General features: G+C 38.1%; 1 protein-coding gene across 2 annotated transcripts in view; it reads left to right on the forward strand.

Annotated features, from left to right (window-relative positions):
* LOC5573590 (neurobeachin-like protein 1) overlaps positions 1-20833 on the forward strand; it is a 232880-nt gene that overhangs the window by 38863 nt on the left and 173184 nt on the right. For both annotated transcript variants that reach the window (XM_021848942.1, XM_021848943.1), the window contains 2 exons: positions 7671-8915; positions 10429-12315. In XM_021848942.1, coding sequence (XP_021704634.1) covers positions 7671-8915; positions 10429-12315 — 3132 coding nt within the window. The remainder of the gene's footprint in view (positions 1-7670; positions 8916-10428; positions 12316-20833) is intronic.

Below are 20833 nucleotides of genomic sequence, written 5' to 3' on the forward strand. Positions count from 1 at the left end.
CGCGTCTTGCGATGCGTGCGCGTGTGCGAGCCCGCAAAGCAGAATATCAACAACAGGAAATCCTTTGATCGCATCGCGTTCGCGGACGCGGACGCGTTACTATGGCCGCACCGTTAGACTGCAGTGTTGAGAACCAAGCGCAATCGAGAAAAACTGGCAAGTATGTTGTGGCTCACGGCTTGACAAGTAGCAAGTGCCTACCACACCGTATCGTAGGAGGCAGTATGAATTATCGCCAGAATGATCCCCATATGCATCGCTATGACTAAGGACTTGAAATGCTACCAATAGAGGAACCACAAACAATGTAAGGAACATGATCGTACAGTACGGAACGCGTCAAAACGTGAAAGGATATTAAAGAAAAGGATAGCAGCAAACCCGCTTATTTCTAGACAAAATGTACTGTCATGCGGAAAGCCGGGTTCAACAACCGAGGTACGATTTTTACAAGATCCAGCTTATTTGTTTACTTTGCTGATGATTGTCAGCGCGGAATAAGATATTCAGAATATTTCAAACGATAACATTTTTGTACACCCGCCTAAAACGTGAAGTGACAAGTCGGATTGGCGGTGAATGCATAAAATACAAAGTACAGTGACCTCTCCATAACTCGATAATAAAAGGATCATCGAGTTAGGGAGGTATCGACTTACAGAACATAAAACCAGTGTAACTGCGATCCAAGGAACTATCGAGGTAGTAATGGAAACTAACTTTTACTATGGTTCTCTAACTCGATATTGAGATATAAAATATCGATTAAGGGAGAGTTGACTGTACATGCTTATAGACGGAACCGAGCGCGACAGGGCTAGCCTATGAAACGATGTTACAATAAACGGGAATACTTTCGAGGTGGTTGATAAATTCATCTACTTTGGATCCTTGTTAACAACTGACAACAACGTTAATTGCGAGATTTGGAGACTATGGGCTCATGAAGAAACTGCGGTTGAAAAAGATTTAAGCAGCACCAAATGTACCATGTACAAATGAACCATGCTGGAAGAGGACTTGCAAGCACCTGGGCTTGTTTGAACGAAAGATGCTTAGGACCATCTTTGACGGTGTTAAAGTTGTAAAGTGGCGAAGAATGAACCACGAGTTCGCCAGACTTCAAAGCGACCTTAGTATCCAGAAGATTGCGAAAACTGGAAGGATGCGCTGGGCATGTTGCAAGACTATCGGACAATATCCTAGCAAATTTGGAAGTCGCGTCGAATCTGATTGAAACAAAGAGACGTGAAGCGCAGTTAGCGATCAAGCCCTCCAGCTCATCGCAGCGTTCTAAGCCCGGACAGCGTCGTGCAGAAAATGGCGTCCTGCCATCGGGATCGCCAGACGGAGCGCCAGTGATACCATCCTCCACCAGGTATTTGTATCGACTCCGGCACCAGTGAACCGGAAGTCTTCTTTCAATCGCAATTGCTAGATGGACCTCGGCATCCAATTGAGTGACCAGAAGAGTTCGGAAAGCAGCGAAGCGAAAGCAAATTATTGCTGAGTAACGAAACTTAGCCGGCAAGCATGAAAGTGATGCTAGCTTTAGGGATAGTACACAAATTATGTCACGCTAAATTTCAACATTTTTGACCCCCTCCCCCCCTTAGTCACACTTTTTGTATGGGTCCTCCGAAAATTTTGTAAGGCTTGTCACGCTTGGCTCGACCCCCTCCCCCCCCCTTGGAGCGTGACGTAATTTGTGCATGACCCCTTAAGTGTAAAACGAGTCTTGGCAGTGCAGCAAAGCATAATAAGCAGTGTTTGAATTTTGATCCGATTATGCCGATCGAACCATATTCGGAAATTGTAACAGTACGCGAACCGTAACAGTTTGCCCTATGAATGTAAACATTGACTCCCTCGTTTGGTACGTGACACGAGAGCGTTCAATAGCAGCAACTCTCACATAGAGGGGCTGGGGGCAAGAAGGTATATAGGTTCAAATCATGGTTGATTAGCACAATTTTTGAAGATTATTCCAGTGTAGGGCAAGCTCACCTCTTGTTCTTAATGATGTTATCGATAGATTTCAAAAATATAAGAAACACATGTTGATTTTAGATTTTTGAAAATGTCCCTTCTTATGAGGTTTTTCGACGAGGCACGGGGCAAGACTGCCACTCGTATGGGGTCTTCTTGCCCCAGTCTTGGCACCAGAGCAAAATGCCACAAATTTTGTATATTATCATTTCCCCGCCTAAACGATACATTTTAGAGTAAGTAAAGATAAAAATAAAATGAGGAATAAAAGTTGACTTGTAGTTAAACAGTATTTTATGAAATTAATTTAGTTCTCATCTTATTTAACTGTAACTATAATAGTAAAAATTGTCAGAAACCATTTTGAATGACAAGATGGTTTGTTTTGATTTTATTTAGTAGGAAACATTGATTTAATGCAATATTAAACAAGAAAAATAAAAGTTTATTTGATTACTGTGCGGAAAAATCAATAGGGGTAATTACTAAAACTTGCGTAAATCGAAATCCTGCGTAACTTTAGCAATGAAATATTTCATATGAAATATTCCTCTTCTGCTTCTATAGAATGTCAAATCAAAGAAATACAATCTAGTTATCCATTGTAAAAGTCGGACAGTTATCCAAGGTCTGTTGTTTGAACTCAAAATCGTTTTTTCTCGACGGAGGATATTTTTCAAAACTGATGCTTATGCATTCATTATTTGATCAAATAACCTGAATTCAACCTAAGAAACAGCAATAAATGAGGGCCAGAACTGTTTGTGGTCACTCAGGATAATTTTGCTTGTATCGTGAAAACCGAGATGTCCATGATCTTCATATGTGCATAACTTGGAAGACCAATGGTATGGAAAAACGTGGAGATGATATTTAATGGGAGCTACATAACAAAGCCAAATAGGTGCTATTTCTGTCTCACATGCTACAAGGAGCCATGTACCCCGTGTACCCGGTTCAACTACCTTTACTAAACACGGGACCAAATCCATCTACGATTGACTTGGTCTTAACCGACTCTAGTCATCTTTGTAGCCAACTGATTACTCATGCTGATTTTGATTCTGATCATGTCCCTGTTACATTTCAAATATCCCAAGAAGCGATTCTCAATCCTATCAGCTCCACTTTCAATTATTTACGAGCCGACTGGAATATATATAAAACGTATGTTGACTCCAATCTTGATGTTAACATTTCTTTAGAAACTAAACTTGATATTGACAATGCTCTTGAAACTTTAACAAATTCCATTGTTGAAGCCAGAAGCATTGCAATTCCAAAATGTGAAGTAAAATTTGAATCCTTGATTATAGACGATGATCTTAAACTCTTGATCCGTCTTAAAAACGTGAGGAGAAGACAATTTCAACGCACTCGCGATCCTGCTATGAAAATTATATGGCAGGATTTGCAGAAAGAAATCAAGAAACGTTTTGCTCAATTAAGAAACAAAAATTTTGAAAATAAAATTTCTCAATTGGACCCTGGCTCTAAGCCCTTTTGGAAATTATCTAAAATCTTGAAAAAACCTCAGAAGCCAATACCGGCATTGAAAGAGGAAAACAAATTATTACTAACTAATTGCGAAAAAGCTCTAAAACTTGCTATGCAGTTTGAAAGTGCGCACAATTTTAATTTAGGACTTACTAGTCCAATTGAAAATCAAGTTACTCATGAGTTCGAAAATATTCTAAATCAAGAGAACGTTTTCGAAAATGCCTGGGAGACTGATTTGGAAGAAGTGAGAACTATTATTAAAAAATTCAAAAATATGAAAGCTCCTGGCGATGATGGAATTTTCTACATCCTCATCAAGAAACTTCCAGAAAGTAGCTTATCATTTTTAGTTGATATATTTAACAAATGTTTTCAATTAGCATATTTTCCTGACAAATGGAAAAAATGCTAAGGTTGTTCCAATTTTAAAACCAGACAAAAATCCTGCAGAAGCTTCTAGCTATCGTCCAATCAGTTTGCTTTCCTCCATCAGTAAACTTTTTGAAAAGGTTATTTTGAACAGAATGATGGCCCACATCAACGAAAATTCAATTTTTGCCAATGAACAGTTCGGATTCCGCCATGGACATTCGACCACTCATCAACTTTTACGTGTAACAAATTTGATCCGTTCCAACAAATCTGAAGGCTATTCTACTGGTCTTGCTCTTCTAGACATAGAAAAAGCATTCGACAGTGTTTGGCATGAAGGTTTGATTGTAAAATTAAAAAACTTTAATTTTCCAACATACATTGTTAGAATAATTCAAAGTTATCTGTCAAATCGTACACTTCAGGTTAATTATCAGAACTCCAGATCTGAAAGACTTCCTGTAAGAGCTGGTGTTCCTCAAGGCAGCATTTTGGGACCAATATTATACAATATTTTCACATCTGACTTACCTGAGTTACCTCAGGGATGTCAAAAATCTTTGTTTGCGGATGACACAGGCCTCTCCGCCAAAGGTCGAAGTCTGCGTGTCATCTGTAGTCGATTGCAAAAAAGTTTGGATATTTTTTCTTCATACTTGCAAAAATGGAAGATTTCTCCTAATGCTTCCAAAACTCAACTAATAATATTCCCACATAAACCAAAAGCTCTTTATTTGAAACCTTCAAGTAGACATGTTGTCACGTTGAGAGGGATTCCAATAAATTGGTCAGATGAAGTTAAGTATCTAGGGCTCATGCTTGATAAGAATTTAACTTTCAAAAATCACATTGAGGGCATTCAAGCCAAATGTAATAAATATGTAAAATGTCTCTATCCCTTTATTAATAGAAAATCAAAACTTTGTCTTAAGAACAAGCTTTTGATATTCAAACAAATTTTCAGGCCAGCCATGTTGTATGCTGTACCAATATGGACTAGCTGTTGTAATACCAGGAAGAAAGCTCTGCAGAGAATTCAAAATAAAATTTTGAAAATGATTCTGAGACTTCCTCCCTGGTATAGTACCAATGAGTTACATAGAATATCCAATGTTGAAACATTGGAACAAATGTCAAATAAAATAATAAATAATTTCAGGCAAAAATCGTTACAATCTTCTATTGCCACGATTAATGCGTTATATGTTTAGGTTAAGTTAGGTTAAGTATATTTGAAGCGTTTTTTTTCTCTTATAAGCAGGTGAAATCAACTCACCTGTAAAAAATCTGAACTGCTACGGCAAATGAAATGTTATATGTTGTTAACAAAATGTTAATAAAATCTTAAATTTGTTTTACCAAATTAGGATGATAGTGTTGTCTAATAACACAGAACATCTAGATATAAGAAATGAATATAATGTTTGGAATGATACTAATAAAGAAATTAAAAAAAAAATAAAAAAAAAACACGGGACCAACGTAAACGAAAACCACGTAGACGTAGAATCACATGTTGGATTTTATTTGCAAGTGTACACTTAAATTTTCCCAGCATATTCTATTTTAATCTCTAATCTTTACAATTTTCATAACATAATATTTGTGTTTCTTGGAATTCCCATAGTGACACACTGATATTACATGACATTACCAAAGCATTCTACGATTGATTTTGACATACTAAAATGTTTCATTGATTATTTACGCAGGTTTATGAAACATTTCATATAATCAGTTTAGCATGACTTACGCAGTGAATTACGCTCTTAAGTGAATACCCTTAATATGTTTTGTATTTATTGGGAGTCAAACCTTGTTTTCCAGTCGTACATTCTTATAATGCATCGCATTTTTCGCGTTGGTGAGTTAAAGACATTTTTCTAATTTTTTGTACTAAACATTTTTAACTGTAATATTTACACAACCCTCAGTTTGTACTCAATGTATTCTTATCCTGCGTTAAACATCAAAAAATTGATTTGAACTAGGGGAACTGTGGGTAAAATGAACAGGGGGGGTAAAATGAACAGTGTTTGTTTTACGGTAATTATGCTACAAATCTATGCAAAATATAGCACCATCCTTAATCCTCAGACTAAGGAACTATTTCGACAACTCTAGCGCGATCTAGAACTGTCAAAAGCTGGAAAAGTAAATAAAAACAAAGTACACTTCTCCGTTTTCTCATATGATGTAATTTATACTCGTGGAATTTAAGGTTTTTATGACTTAAACCATCAAAAATCTATTGAACTGCGTAGCACATCATATCTTTAAAGTATTTATGATTAGTAGAAGGAAATTGAAAGTATTTTTATCTTCTAAATTCCTAGAACAAATGATTTGAAGATGTTAAATCCATGGGGGTAAAATGAACCACTCGAGATGGGGGTAATATGAACACCATGGCAGAGCAAATACTTCTGGATTTTATTTCAGATGTCGAGAGTTTTTCAGAGAAAATAAAAAGACAGACATGGACAGCCATCCAAATGGTCGCGGCTAAACGTTCCATCGAATCCGGAATGTCTGTGAGATCTTCATTGATCATGTACCAGATGCCGAGAATCGTGCCGCAACCCGTTCAATTTGAATAGTATTCATTTCACCCCCAGCATGTGTTCATTTTACCCCCAGTGTATGTTCATATTACCCCCCTTATATGTTCATTTTACCCCCAAGTATATGTTCATATTACCCTACGGAAAGAAATTTTCAAAATTATAATAATGTTGATAAACATTTATTTCCATCACAATATTTCCACTTGTTACATTGCATTAACACCCTTCTTCAATTCTGTGCAATTGAAAATGAATCTGACAGCTTCATAAGCAAGAAAACATGAAAACTGCTTAGGGTGTTCATTTTACCCCCAGTTCCCCTACGTGAAATTAGAAGTGGCACTTTTGCCCCGGGTGTCACTCTTGCCCCATGTCCCTCTACTGCAACAGTATCAAGCCATTCGGGTGATTTATGTTTTGCATAAAATTATTAATAACTTTCATATTTTCTGGTAATACAGTCTTTAACAACCTAATTATAATCTATGGGACCATTGAACACCCCAGAAAATACAAAATATTCGCCTCTGTTTCTTGATCAGATCAAGGATGGGTCAGCGAATGTTACAATTGTTGACACACAGTGATCAGCGCCAAACAGTGGGTGGTGTGTGTCTGTCTTGTTCCAGTTCATGGCTCTTTATCTTCCACAAACGATAAATGTCATGCGTGTTGTATGAATGCAGGCGGTAAAATGGGATGAAATTATGGCTCGTGTGTCAATGACCGTTAAAATTTCCAAAGCCTCATAATAAGCGTCCAGTAGAAGCTGTACTGGACTTTGGTGTGATTCCTGCCTAATGGTAGAACGCGTTGTAGCACTAAAAGCTGTACAAAACCACGCGTGACCACGGCTAGATCATGCCGCAGATGAGTAAATCGAGCTATGGCAGAGACACCGTTGAAATGTCGTAGTGAGCAACATTCAAACTCTAATAGCAAACTAGCAGTACAGCTGGTCCTCTACAATAATGTATGTTTCGGCTACAATAAGCAGCTTGCCGAGGTTACCTCTGTTTCTCATGTTAGAATATTATATGTACTGGCACTTCTCAATAGTAATACTGGAAGGCGGTTCTGTGCAGGAAAAGATCTCAAGCAAAGGGTAATGTTCATTGTCTTTACACATACGTGCAGAGAATTGTCCTGATATAAATAAGACACCAGCGTCAGAAAATAGAGAATAAGACAAAATTGTACGATTTGTTAAGTAGAAGTTTAACTCTTTCTCTTTTTTTGCAGGTATTCTATTACTGTGCTATTGGCGCTCCATACAACAATGTACGAAAAGTGTCGCACACATCTCACCACTCGAACGCAGCTCGCATGACGTCATCACCGGAGAGTACGCCGCCGCCAGTAGAAAAAGATGAAAAGCCTCGAAGCGGACTGTTTCCCAGTCTAATGGAGAAGACTTTCTTTCCGGGGATTGTTTCACAAGTACCCAATTATTTCACCCTACCTGCCCGGCAATCGCCATCATCCCTGGATCCAAGTGTAAAATCGTACCCAATCGGAATGCAAGATCTGGTGTTTGGAGAGGCAATCTGCTTGAAAGGACAGCTGGGAAGTGTTCTCCTGGCCGATACGAATATAAATTTGAAAAGTCTGTTCGAGGCTGGTCCCAGTATTGCCAATGTACTCGCGACGGATATGATTGAATCGTTCGACATGGCTTCCAAGTTTGTGTTCTGCTTTTCACCGAGTGCTTGCTACGACGGTTTATGCTTAGATCTAGCCCCAGGAAATCAATACAATGGCCACGTGGTAGCGAATGTTTCTAGTATACTGTCAATTCAAAACGCCATTAACGGAGTTGGAGGGATGATGGCGCTTTTACCGATTTTAGACAACATTTGTAAGATCCCAGCGTGTGACATTCCCACTTCTGATGAGCTACTTCCACTAACACCGGTGGCCTCACCAACAAGAGAGGACCACTTCGGTGACTGGGAAATGCTGCAACCAAATTCCTTAACCGAAAATAAGATCATTCAGAACCCTATTGCATGCTTTATTTGTTTGGTGCGAAATTTTATGCACGGAAACGATTTAAACAAAGAAAGCATACTGAAAAATGAAGGCATTTCTTTGGTAAGTCAGCTTTTACAAACATGTAACGAAGCGTGGTTCGATGTTAACGTACTGATGGCGGTACAACTCCTCATTGAGTCGATCCAAAACGAGATGCCGTCGGCCAACATGGACCTTCTACATGTGCTTTACAAAGACCTGGTGTTCAACTTCCGTATCTGGTCGAGAGCGCCGTTCCAAATCGTAATTGGACACATTCAGTACATTAGTGCAATCATCAAAGACGATAGGAAATATTTTCGCAAGCATTTCGGAACACAGTTTTTGCTGGACGTGATTCAGGAATTTTTCGCTGCGAATTGCAATCTCCCCCTACAGGATGCCAAAATGGTTCGCGATTCGTTGCTTAGGATCCTTCGATACTACCTGCAGAAGGAGGTCAACATTAAAGAGGTGAGATCGTTTTATTTTTCATTCTTATAACAATATACAAAACCCGTCATAAGTACCGACTCGCTTGAAAAAGTATTGCAAAAGAAGATGAACGAGCAATATTCTTCTTTATAGGTGATGCCAAAGTTGGGAAGTTTGTCATCGCCTATATAGAAGGATAAAGGAAAACCACCAATTTTCGATCCATTCATACGATTTTGGCCTACTTTGTATAAAAGTCCGAAAATTGGCACAGAATACTTGTAGGTCGAAAATGAGTGCTTTCCCCTAATGCTCCTGGTTATTTGCTAATATGGGGGTTTTAGCACAGTTGTTGGAAAGGCGACCAGTTTTAGTATTATGCCACCAAGTGGAGCTAATTAGCATGATTCGTATGATCATTCATTCACATTTTTTTCTGGTTCTTTCAGTAATTCAGGGCTTCGGTTAGTAGTTTTTAACTATTTATAATAGCACTTTATCTAGATAATATTAGGGGGATTCACTTAACGGCGTAAATCTTTGCGTATATCGTGCTAAACTGAGTATTTTAAATCTTTCACAGAAATTTGTTAACTGCGCACGAAACATATCAAGTGGTTGCAGTTTGGCAGTCTAACAATCCAAGAATGCGTTTGTCGTTGCCATTTGTCATCCTGTCATCATAAAATAATCCTTTTCCATTTACCGAAACCTGAGACTCGCGAAGAGGAAAAAAATCAACGTCATATGCAGCCCAGATTCCGCTGTCACGAAACGTCAAATGCAGCCCGCCGTTTGTATGGCTGCAAAAGTGAAAAGTATTGTATTCACAATAAACTGTTATTAAAAACCTCAGTCGATGGAGCAGTTTTTTCCAAAGTTGCTGATAAATCTGAACACATGATTAGTTATTTCTAATGTCTGCTATGTTTGCTGGCATGAAATTTCACTCAAAAGGCTATTTATGATTCGATGTGATGCAAACGCAATCATTTTATGTTGAGAGGTTCATGTGAGAGTTTGAACGGGGTGCGCATGGTTGGCATCTGAGACCTTGCCCTAAAAACAAAGTGGAATAATAAAATACTCAGCAATCACAGAAAAAGAAGACCGTCTTCGCGAGTCTCGCCTCAGACCGAAACTATAGATTAGGAAAACCTACCTACTAAAGGGGTCTACCCCGTTTGGCATAATGTCGTATGGCATAATGCCGTTTGGCATACAGTCGTTTGGCATAATAGCTGTTTGGCATAATGCCATTTGGCATAACGGTCGTTTGGCATAATCGCCATTTGGTATAATAGCCGTTTGGCATAATTGTGAAAAACATTGAATTTGATTAAATTCCTTCCATTAAGCAAAGGGGTGTGTATAAACTGCTCACGATCGTACATTCCGTTGTCAGTTAAAAAAAAACATGCATTTTGGTCATATTGGCGCTTACGTCGACTATGTGAATATGGGCAGTTGTGTGTAGCAATGTTTTTTCTAACAAGTCCGTACTTATGATGAATAGTGTATTACTTACTCTAACTCAATTTTCATTATTTAGATATCCGCACTGCTGACCTTCCTGACGACGGTGAAATCGGAGCCCGTGGTTGTGGAGATCATCGAAATGCTAACCCAACTGATCGAGGGAAAACACGTCAAGGATCAAATATTTCTGCTAATGTACGAACCACACATGGCGGAAGCGCTGTATTCCCTGTTCACAGATCGACACTTTGGCACCGAGGTTCATACAAGGCTACTGAAGTTTATCAGCGGCATGCTAAACACCAAACGAATCTCCAGCAAACACAAAGCAGCGCTACGACTTTACGAAAGTTCAATAGAATGCAACAGTCTTTACCCAGGGCTGTTCTCGTTTATGATCCCCTTCGATCTGGAACCGGATGTGATACTGGGTTTGTTGGATCTAAATCTTTGTCTGGATTCTGAAATGGGTTACGCCGGGGCTTTGTGCTTAATATATCACGCCAATTTGGCAAGCTTATCGTTGAAGCTGGAGATTGCAAGAAGGTTGATGACCAGCACTTTCACAAAATCAAAAGCTCCTCAAATGATAGCCAAGCAAGTGGGTTGGCAAGAGTCGATTGCGCGGTTGTTGATCAAAAAACCAGTCGAGAATCGGTCACTTTCGGAAAAAGAAAAAGAGAAAGGACTCATTTTGACCGACATCGAGGAAATTGTAAAACGGGAAAGTGAGTCTTCAATTGGAAATGGTCAAAATGATCTGATCGTGTTCGACGATGAGACGATGGAATTGAAAGCTCAGGAAACTTCAAAGCAACCGAACTCCTTCATGACGGAAGCTGCGACAGTGATTGAGAATGAAATCAAAGAGTTAGCTGATAGTGTGCAGGAAGCAGTGGTTGACAATATCACATCGTCGATAACCTCGGTTTATTCGGCAATCAGGCAGAAAACCTCCGACATTCAGGATACTTTAGAGTCCCTGACGTTGAGTTTTGAGGAAGCATCAGGAAGAAAGAAAAACTCGTCCTCTTTTTCGAGTAGCAGCGATGAGAATGCTTCGTTTGACGAATCATTGGCAGTATCATCTGTGAGAGACGACACACAATCAACGAGAAGTGTTGATGATTTGGATAGTAGTGTTGCCGCAGGTACCGACGATCCCAAGTTAAAGTGTTCCGAAGATAATGACGAAGAAAATTTAGTGTATCTTGTGTCGAATATTTTGTTCACAATTTTGTGGCGTGGTGTGGAAAATTCTAATGATTCTTGGAAAGAGCGTGGACAAGTGATGGCGTGTATCAATTTGATAGCTTTAAATAACGAGTTGTACTGCTCGCACTTGAGTTTGAGATTGCGGATTCTCGAAATGGGGGTTCAAGCGGCGTTAATTGATTTGGGAGAAAATGCACAGCTCGCTGTTACGCATCAGCAAAATGCAGCTCAACTGCTGAGGCTTGCGTATGATTTGGTAGTGTTGGATCCGAATGAAGATGATTCGAAGAAGTGCTCGACGAAGTTATTGGATGGTGTTCTATCCCTGCTAGATATTCTTATGGTGTTTCAACAGAGCAGCTCGGACGATTGGTCCGAAATGTCGCATGTGTGTTTAGGCTTGCTGCTGAAGTGTTCTCACAATCCCAACTCGGATATTGTGGCAATGGCTACGGCCAAATTGCATGGCCTATTACAAAATCGAGTGAATCAAGATCCCGCGGAAATCGGTTATTTGTTGTATAGTTTGAACCAGGCTATCAGTAGTGCAATAGAAGTGGGAAACTCCGAGCAGTATTCGTTTTTGATACCGGTGCTAAAAGCGCTGCTGGAAAAATCAAGAATGGTTATTGGACTAACAACGAGTGCACCTGATCTACCTTCAACGTCATCGGGCCCTATTTTCTTCCAAAACTTCCAAATGTACTGTGTGAGCAAACAGTGGACCACGTTCATCGAAAAGAAGGTGAGTTGATAATAATATTATCTACTGCGAGATTCTACTTAAGTGATGATAAGACTTTTCCTTGGATCCCTTCGGGGCATTTGCAAACACTTAATTTCCAGTGTTAAGAAGAAAACACCATAAGCGAATGCTATCGTATACATTTTTATGTAAAAGAGTCGCAGTGGACTTTCCAGATTGACAAACGTGTTGATTTACATGAAGAAGCATCCCGAGCAGAAGAAAATAACTACTGAATACCAAATTGAGGTATTCCATACCAGGTAATTTCCAATACTTACAACCTCAATGAGGTATGAATGAGCCCTGCATAAGAGGTAAAATACCTCAAATAATACCTCAAGCATATTCTACGAACACCAAACTGATAACTAGATCAGGTATTGTAATACCTCAATAATACTTGATGGATTTTCATATAAAAATGAAATTTTTCAATTGTGATTCAATACCTCCAGCAGACCTCAATAGCTTTTTAATACCTCAATGAAGTATTTTTAATTGTTTTAAAGATTTTTTTCAATACCATTATAATACCAAATAGAGGTATTGACAACTGAACAATACCTAATTTTGGTATGATACCAAAAAATGGTATGCATAAGTTATTGGGGAGTTATTTGTTCCTCCTCGGGATGTTTGCAAATAAACAAGTAGCCCGTCATTCGTTTTGACAACAATGATGACTTTTCAGCTTGCATTTCAAAGTGATATAACTCAGTCTTGATAGTTTATATTGACTTGAAAAAGTATCACAGTACGCGCTAACATGCATAAAGTATGCTGATACTTTTTTAGCTGTGTCAGTGCAAAACCAACTGATTTTCTTTTATTCGAAATCGTGAGATGAATTAGCAACAATCATTAACGACGCGTACAAATTTCAATGACGGCCTACTTCGTCTTAATTTCTATCTTAACTGGTTTACCAACGGAAAAACTGGACTACGGTACACTACTTAGTTTCGCTTCTCACCATTTTGAGTGAAAAATAAACTTGACCCCAATCTATAAAAAAAAACAACCACCAGACAAAGAACAAAATTGTCCTTAACCTTGAGAAAGATTGAAAATACAATCGAAACGTTGGGCGTAGAAGAAATATTTTAGTACCTATTGATTTCAGTTGAGACTGAAAGCCGCTAAGAAAATCCCCGGTGCAACTTATAACAGTCGAAAGCATCCTCCTAAAGAAATATGGAGAGTATTCATGAAATGTGATCGCAACCATACAGAACCAACAGAGTTCTATTTTTTGTTGGTCGAGGTTTCTAAAATGCAATGTCTGCGAAATTTCATTCAGATGTTAAAAGAAGATGTAGCGATATACCAGATGATCCTCATCTAATACATGTTACTTCGTTAACTCGTTACTAATTATATTTGAACAGAGCTTTACTGCCCATACTCGCATAACAGTCCCATTTATATCGGAAATCCCATATAACATGGGACTGTTATGCGAGTAGGGGCAGTTTATGTCTAACAGTTCTATTCTAATAAATACAGGGCTATTACAACAGTCGCGAATTTCGCGATTCTCGCGGATTTCGCAATTTTCGCGGATTTGGTACGCCAGGCGCGAAAATCGCGAGTGACTGAAATTCTGTCGCGAAAATCGCGGATTCCCAAAATCATGCCACAAAAATCGCCAATAAATTGTTTTTATATGGCAAGTTGTGCAGTTCATCTTTAGGAATTTTGTATTTAAAAATGTAAACTCTCTTCATCTCATTGAGTGCTGTAAAGTGCACTTTATATTTAAGTCAATATCACTAGAACCCAGTTTTTCCGTTTAGTTATTAATTTTTGCAGGTATTTTTTTGTTTTCGTCCAATAATTTGAATTCGTTCAAAATCAAGAAAGTTTACATGAAAGAAAATGTATTCACTACATTCAATTCTCTAACTGAAAAACAATGAACACAATTTCATCGTATAAGTTTCAGTTTTAAACAGAAAATTTGTTTGTAATGTTTTGATGATGACGATAATTACGATGACGGATTCTTGAAAGTCAAAAATATGGTGTAGGAAAATATAAAAAGCAATAACGTTCCATCTGTAATTCGACACTTAACAAAAAGCATTGCAGAATATGATATTTCAAGGCACTTTCTTAAGATCGCTAGGATTCATTGTGTAACTAGATACAATATCGAAAAAAATATCAGTTTAACAATTTGCTATCATTCTCAAATTGCGCAAACAGAAAGCTCATAATTTAAAAGCCGATAACGGGGGCGGCCACGTCCTTACGATCATTGGAGAAGGGAAAAAATGTTAATTATACAACCATTGTTACTAGAGACCGAGAATGCCTCTGAGTATCTACAGTAGCCGTGGGAAGGATATTGGGTTAGTGGGATAAAGAAAGGATCTGCGAGTCAACATATTCACGACGAACCAGATTCTTGATATTACGCGATATAAGCATTGCGTGCTGTCCAATGCCATCACCAATCTTGAATTTCATTTGTTTCAATATATCAATAAGATTTTGTAGAAGTTTTATCGAAATTAGTTGTTCATATCTGGAGGTAGAAAGTTGGGCATCTTGTATGGAACATCGAAAGAGTTTTAAATGTATAATCCAATGTACTGTATATTAGCCAATTACTGTCGGACTTATGAAATATTACCGTAATCCGGGGTCATTTGGCGAATTTGATCTATATAAAAAAGCAATACCTTATAAGGGTGCTACATACGTGACAAGATCTCAAACAGTTTCATTTTTATAAGGATAGTTTTACACAGAAATATTAATCAATTTTTACGTCATTTTCTGTATTAGCTTGAAAATTAAAAATTGAAAACGATGCATTGGGGCGAAATTGATTATCATATAATAAAGCAAAATTACGAATAACAAATTGCGGGTCCTCATTTAGTAGATGGAGAAATTTATACTTCGTAATTATTATATGATAAACAATTTTGCCCCAGTGGATCATTTCCAATTCTTAATTTTAAAGCTAGGTTTAATTTAAACATTTAAGGTTAAGATGAGTCGAAACCAAACTTCAAATTTTCAAGAGCACAAATCGGGAGAACCAAACATCCGTAAATTTTAAAATCATCGGCATAATAGTCTAAGTAGCTTAAGAAATCCCGAAAAATCCTTTCCTTTCCTGTTGTACAAATGTATTCCCTAACCTTAAAACTTCCCCAAACTAACATAGTCTTTAAAATAAATACAAATTTGAACATGTAAATGTTAAAAAAGAAGAGATTTCGGCTCTGTTATGCCCTACGGCGCCCGAGCCTGTCAAAAAAACGAGAAAAAAAATAGGTTTGGCTTCGATTCATCTTAATCTTAATATTATTTCCTAAAAAATAGTTACTACACTGATGGACAAGTTGTCATATCTCAGTTCCTAAGGACAATATAAGATAAAGTTATAGTGAATAATTTGCCCCTGGATTACGGTACTAATAGAAGTGCATCATAGAACACAGATTTTTTTTAAAAAAAATAAAGTTTTCACTACAATGTTAAGATTTTGTTAGCATAAATCGATAGGATATTATGACATAAGGATTCAAAGTCAATTGGAATAATTTTTTGGCGCGGATTGGTGCTTCCAGGCGCGGATCGAATATCAGAAGTCGCGATTATCGCGGATAACAGTTTGAAGTTTTTGTAACAGCCCTGTAAATACCATGAAGGTTGGACAATTTTATATGTTTGATCTGCACTACTTAAGCATTCCATCAGACTGGAGCCCTCAGAATGAAATTTTATTGCCATCTCAGCACGAAAAATACAGCAGCGAAAAAAACAGCTCGATATCTATTGAGAGTCATAAAACACGTAAAAGCACAGAATACACTGTGTAAAACGTGTAAAACGCATAGCACAAAACCATACATGTGGTTGTGTTAATTTTCACCGAATGTTGTTTCCCCGAACGCCAGTTTACAACTCATTGGCACTAATAATTGTCTTACTTAACTTTTTCAAATCCAACGTAGTGGACGTTTCGGTCATCTGATATGCGCACCTTTCGTTATTTGATCGGTGATTCTTTCGAGTTTCACTGTCCTCAGAAATTTTGGTGTTTAGTTTAGAGGTTTAAATTATCTCCGTCTTTTGGTTGTTTATCATTCTTTCTTTTTCGACACCTTGCCTTTGATGATTAATCTGAAGCCTTTTTGAACTGCAGCATTTTTCGAAAGCGGGTCAGATAAAAGTTCATTCGGAGAAAAGAGTCGTCCTAGCGGTAAACGTGCAGCTATTTGACAAGATCAAGCTGAAGGTCGTGAGTTAGAATCCCACTGGTCAAGGATCTTTCCATGTTGGAAGTTTTCTCGCCTCCCCAGGAAATAAAAGTATCTTCGTACCTGCCAAACGATATATACATAAATCATTTGTTGTTAAACTGTATAGGGTAACTTATATAATTTGGGCAGGCTAGTCGTTGTATGCTTATTTCCAATGAGATGGTGAGGAATACATGTACGGGAAATTAATGCGGACCATTTTCATAACAATTACAAATTGGCTTCAAAAATATAAAAATTGTAAATTGTATCTACAGAACATCTGTGAAACCTACGAATGCAAGAGGATGTGCATTTCAAGAACATACATTAAATGCAATAATAGCGCTCAGGCATTCATAAAAAGTTTGAAAGTGGAAACATGATGAACTATGTCTAAAATTTAAGCTAAGTGTATCTATAATCTTAACATGAGTATTTAAGGCATTGTTGCCGAAGAGTAGGGTGATTGGTCGGGAACTTCTTTGAGCAAACTCAAACGGACTCCGTAATTGGTGGATAAGCTAAAGCTGAATATCAATTTTATTAGTCTAAATTCACTATATAGTTCAAAACACTATATCGCAACACTTTAAACACTTAGCTAGAATATACTTACTTGCTAATAATATAAACTAAGACTATTTATTTAATTAATTCCAGCTCTCTAGCTGTGTGCTGACTTCAGTGGCTTTCACTTTTATTGTGCCTGTTTCCTTCACATATGCAAATTCTTATTCTATGAATTATTTCAGATATTGGTTCTCACGTATACGTAGAGGTGGAGGTGAATAGCAAAATAATGGTAAAATAAGAACAAGTTTTGCAATCATACCAAGTTTAACCATTATTATGTTATTAATATATGACATTGAATATCTCCTCAATAGCAAACCATACAATCATAGCAAAATTTGTCATTGGTATGTTATACTTGAAAGTCATGTAATAACTAATCAATAACAAAATATACTATCATGGTAAACTTTGTTATTTGTGCAAAAATACTAAAAAAACATTAAATATCTAAAGAATAACAAACTTTGCATTCACGGTAAAATATGTCATTATTTTGATATTAAAAAAAATATTTATATAATTCATGAGAACTAACCAACATCAAATTTTGGCATAATAGCTCATTTTACTATTCGTATGATATTCATTGAAGATTTAAAAAGCAAATTTTTTGCAGGAAAGCAAGAAGTTTATTTTTTAATCATGCTATTTTTAGATATACTGCTTCGCGTTAGAAAATGGGTAAACCAAGGTGCGAAGTTTGATTTTTGACCAACTTCGCCGCGTCGCAACTCGATTCTCAATAGTGCACATAATGCACACGGCGGAGGGCATAGATGCGCACTATAGCAAAATGACTCGCAACGCGACGAAGTTGGTCAAAAATCTAACTTCGCACGTTGGTTCATCCATTTTTAGTCGCGAAGCAGTATATTTAAGTCAAAGAACTAAAATTACCATTATTTGGATCTACTCGTGAATAGCTTATTTAGTTATTATTTTGTTATCAATATCTAAATAAAAACATATGTTGTTATTCACGGTTGCCTATATTTTTGCTATTATTTTGTTATTACAATGGCAAAATATGATGTTATTTAGTTTTTATTCCATACAATCTTAGTTATTATTTTTGTTATTTTATCTCTCATTTCGAACAAACAAAGATTAAATTTTGCTATTCAAACATTCTATTTTAATGGTAAATTTTGTTATTCATTTGCAATTCTCCTCTACCCGGGTAGCCACTTATCGTTAATGGCAAAAGTGGCGAAATGCTATCGCAACAGGCATAAATCAAGTGTTGTCTAAAATAGATTATGGTTTTTGTTCAGTTGATATAATTTGGCCATATGATGAGACACACTGGAATGTCGCATGCATGCATACTTGCAGGCGTTTTTCGTGGATCTGATGATATTTGCTTGCATTAAATGAAATTATTGATTTTCACCAATATACACATCCAATAAACGAAAAAATTCACATGTAAACTCTTTAAGTTTTATGATATGATTTCAAGAATCCATTGTATGGATATTGAGTAAACGCCTGTCTGTCCAAATTATATTCACATTAGGGTGTCCAAAATGTATATTAGGTGTCTGAAATGTATGACAGACAGGCCGCCAAAAAACACTATTGTTGTTGGAAGCTAATGCTACAGTTTGTAAGCTTTTTCTCCCCAGAAACTCAAAGTATAATGAGACATTAAGCATATAAGTAACATTACGTAATAAAATATTTGTATGTAATGCAGTTAATCGATCGCCGTTTCCAGATACATCCTTAGCCTGTCCAAATTACATAATTTACCCTACCTGTTCAGATGGTTTTATCGGTTCAGTATAGTTGTTTGCAACTGGTGTAACCAAGCTACCGGCCAACCAACTAGCCGAAAATTGTTTTTTTTTTCGCAAGAAGTATTCTAGCAATTCTGAAGAATGTCCGTGAGAAGAACGGGAGACAGATTATAACCAATTCAAGACGGTTTTCCGGTTGGGAATGGAAAACGAACAAGCGATCCAGCTCAAGTCATCGGTTCCGGCGACCAAAGGGAAGAAGCCCCCGGGAAAAACCAAGAAGCAAGAACGTATGAATTGTGAATTCCGTTTAGTAGCGCTTCCCATCAATCTCTGGAGAAGTTGAAAGGTCAAGAGGGTCAAGAGGACTACGCAGCATGGGCGTTCGGAATGCGTATGGTAATGATCAAGGAGGCAACTTGACTTGCTGTCAATTCACTGGACGATGTGCAGATCAGCGAAGACTTGTCGGACTGTGTTTTGGCGACGACTTGCCTCAGTATCGAGAGGTATAATTACAGCTTAGAGCGTAGTGCTGCTTAGTTGAGATGACTCTAGCACTACGGCTGGCGGATCAAGCGCTGCGGCCAATCGGCCATGAGGTGTTTCAAGTGCAAGAAACTTCGACACTACGCTTCGGAATGTCCACAGAAATCGACAAATAAGAACGTGAAAGAGCTCTCGGAAGAAGGCGTTACTGGCGTGTAAGAAGTAGAACGGATCACTGGAAGAGTGAGTACTGTCCAGAATCCAGTAGATACCATATGTACAAGAATGAGAGCATGCTAGCTGGCGCGAAGCCGGAAGCGAAGCGAAGTATTGTGTCAAAAGAGCAAGTGACATTCTTGACGTGGTGCATTCGCACCGATGGAGAAACCGTCGGCTTTCATTGACGATGTAAGCAAGATGACGTTCATCTATTTCCTGAAATCGAAGATGTGTTTGAAGCGTTTTTGGAGTTCAAGGTTTATTCCGAAAGCCAGACAGGAAAGAAGTTGAGATGCTATCCCATTACCCGGAATGCCATTTCCCCGAATGCCATCACCCCGAATGGTATTTTTCCGAATTTACAATTATCTTTACATGATGATATTGATGACATTTCCCCATAATATTGGAATTCGGGGTGATGGGTGGTTTTGGAATTCGGGGTAATGGCGTTCGGGTTAATGGCATTCGGGGTAATGGGATTTGAGGTAATGGGGTAGAATCGAAGTTGAAGTGCCTGCGCACTGACAATGGTGGGGTATATGTCGGAATGCATTTCGAGGAGTTTCTCAAGACATACGTTATCCGTCATGAGTCAACAGTGTCTCACAATCCGGAGCAAAACGGGTTGGCCGAACGCATAAACCGGACGATTCAGGATCGAGTAAAATGTTTGTTGTGCAACGGTAAGTTGGACAAGCGATTTAGGGCAGAAGCGGCATCGACAGAGCAAGAGCAATGACGTATGTTCTTAAAGTTAAGCGTGCAAAGTGGGGCCTCAAGTCGGTACCGTGCATTTTGATCGGCTACTCGAAGTGTCCCAAAGCCTAGCGTATGTACGACATGAAGAAAAATGAAGTATTCGAGAGCCGAGATGTCGTAATACTGGACGAGCGAGCGGTACAGGAGTTACCGGAGACGGAAAATGCGGATTTGACTGTCGAACCGATGGTTTAACGGAAGTTGATCAGCAAGAGATCGTAGATGGCGAGAGCCGGATGAATGTGATCGACGATCAACACGTGGTTGTCGACTTGAGCAAGGATTCCGGCAGTGCAGAGAGGGATAGTAAAAATTCGACGGCTGATAGTATGCTAGGAGAGCCACTGCATCCTCAGCAACCTTCTCTATTTGCTCAGAATTCTACGATGAGGCGCAGTTAGAGAGATCGTAGATTTCCAGGCAAGTATGCTGATTTTAAGATACCATACAGTGACCTGCATC

This window comes from Aedes aegypti, chromosome 3 (assembly GCF_002204515.2).
Source record: "Aedes aegypti strain LVP_AGWG chromosome 3, AaegL5.0 Primary Assembly, whole genome shotgun sequence".
Classification (NCBI taxonomy): domain Eukaryota; kingdom Metazoa; phylum Arthropoda; class Insecta; order Diptera; family Culicidae; genus Aedes; species Aedes aegypti.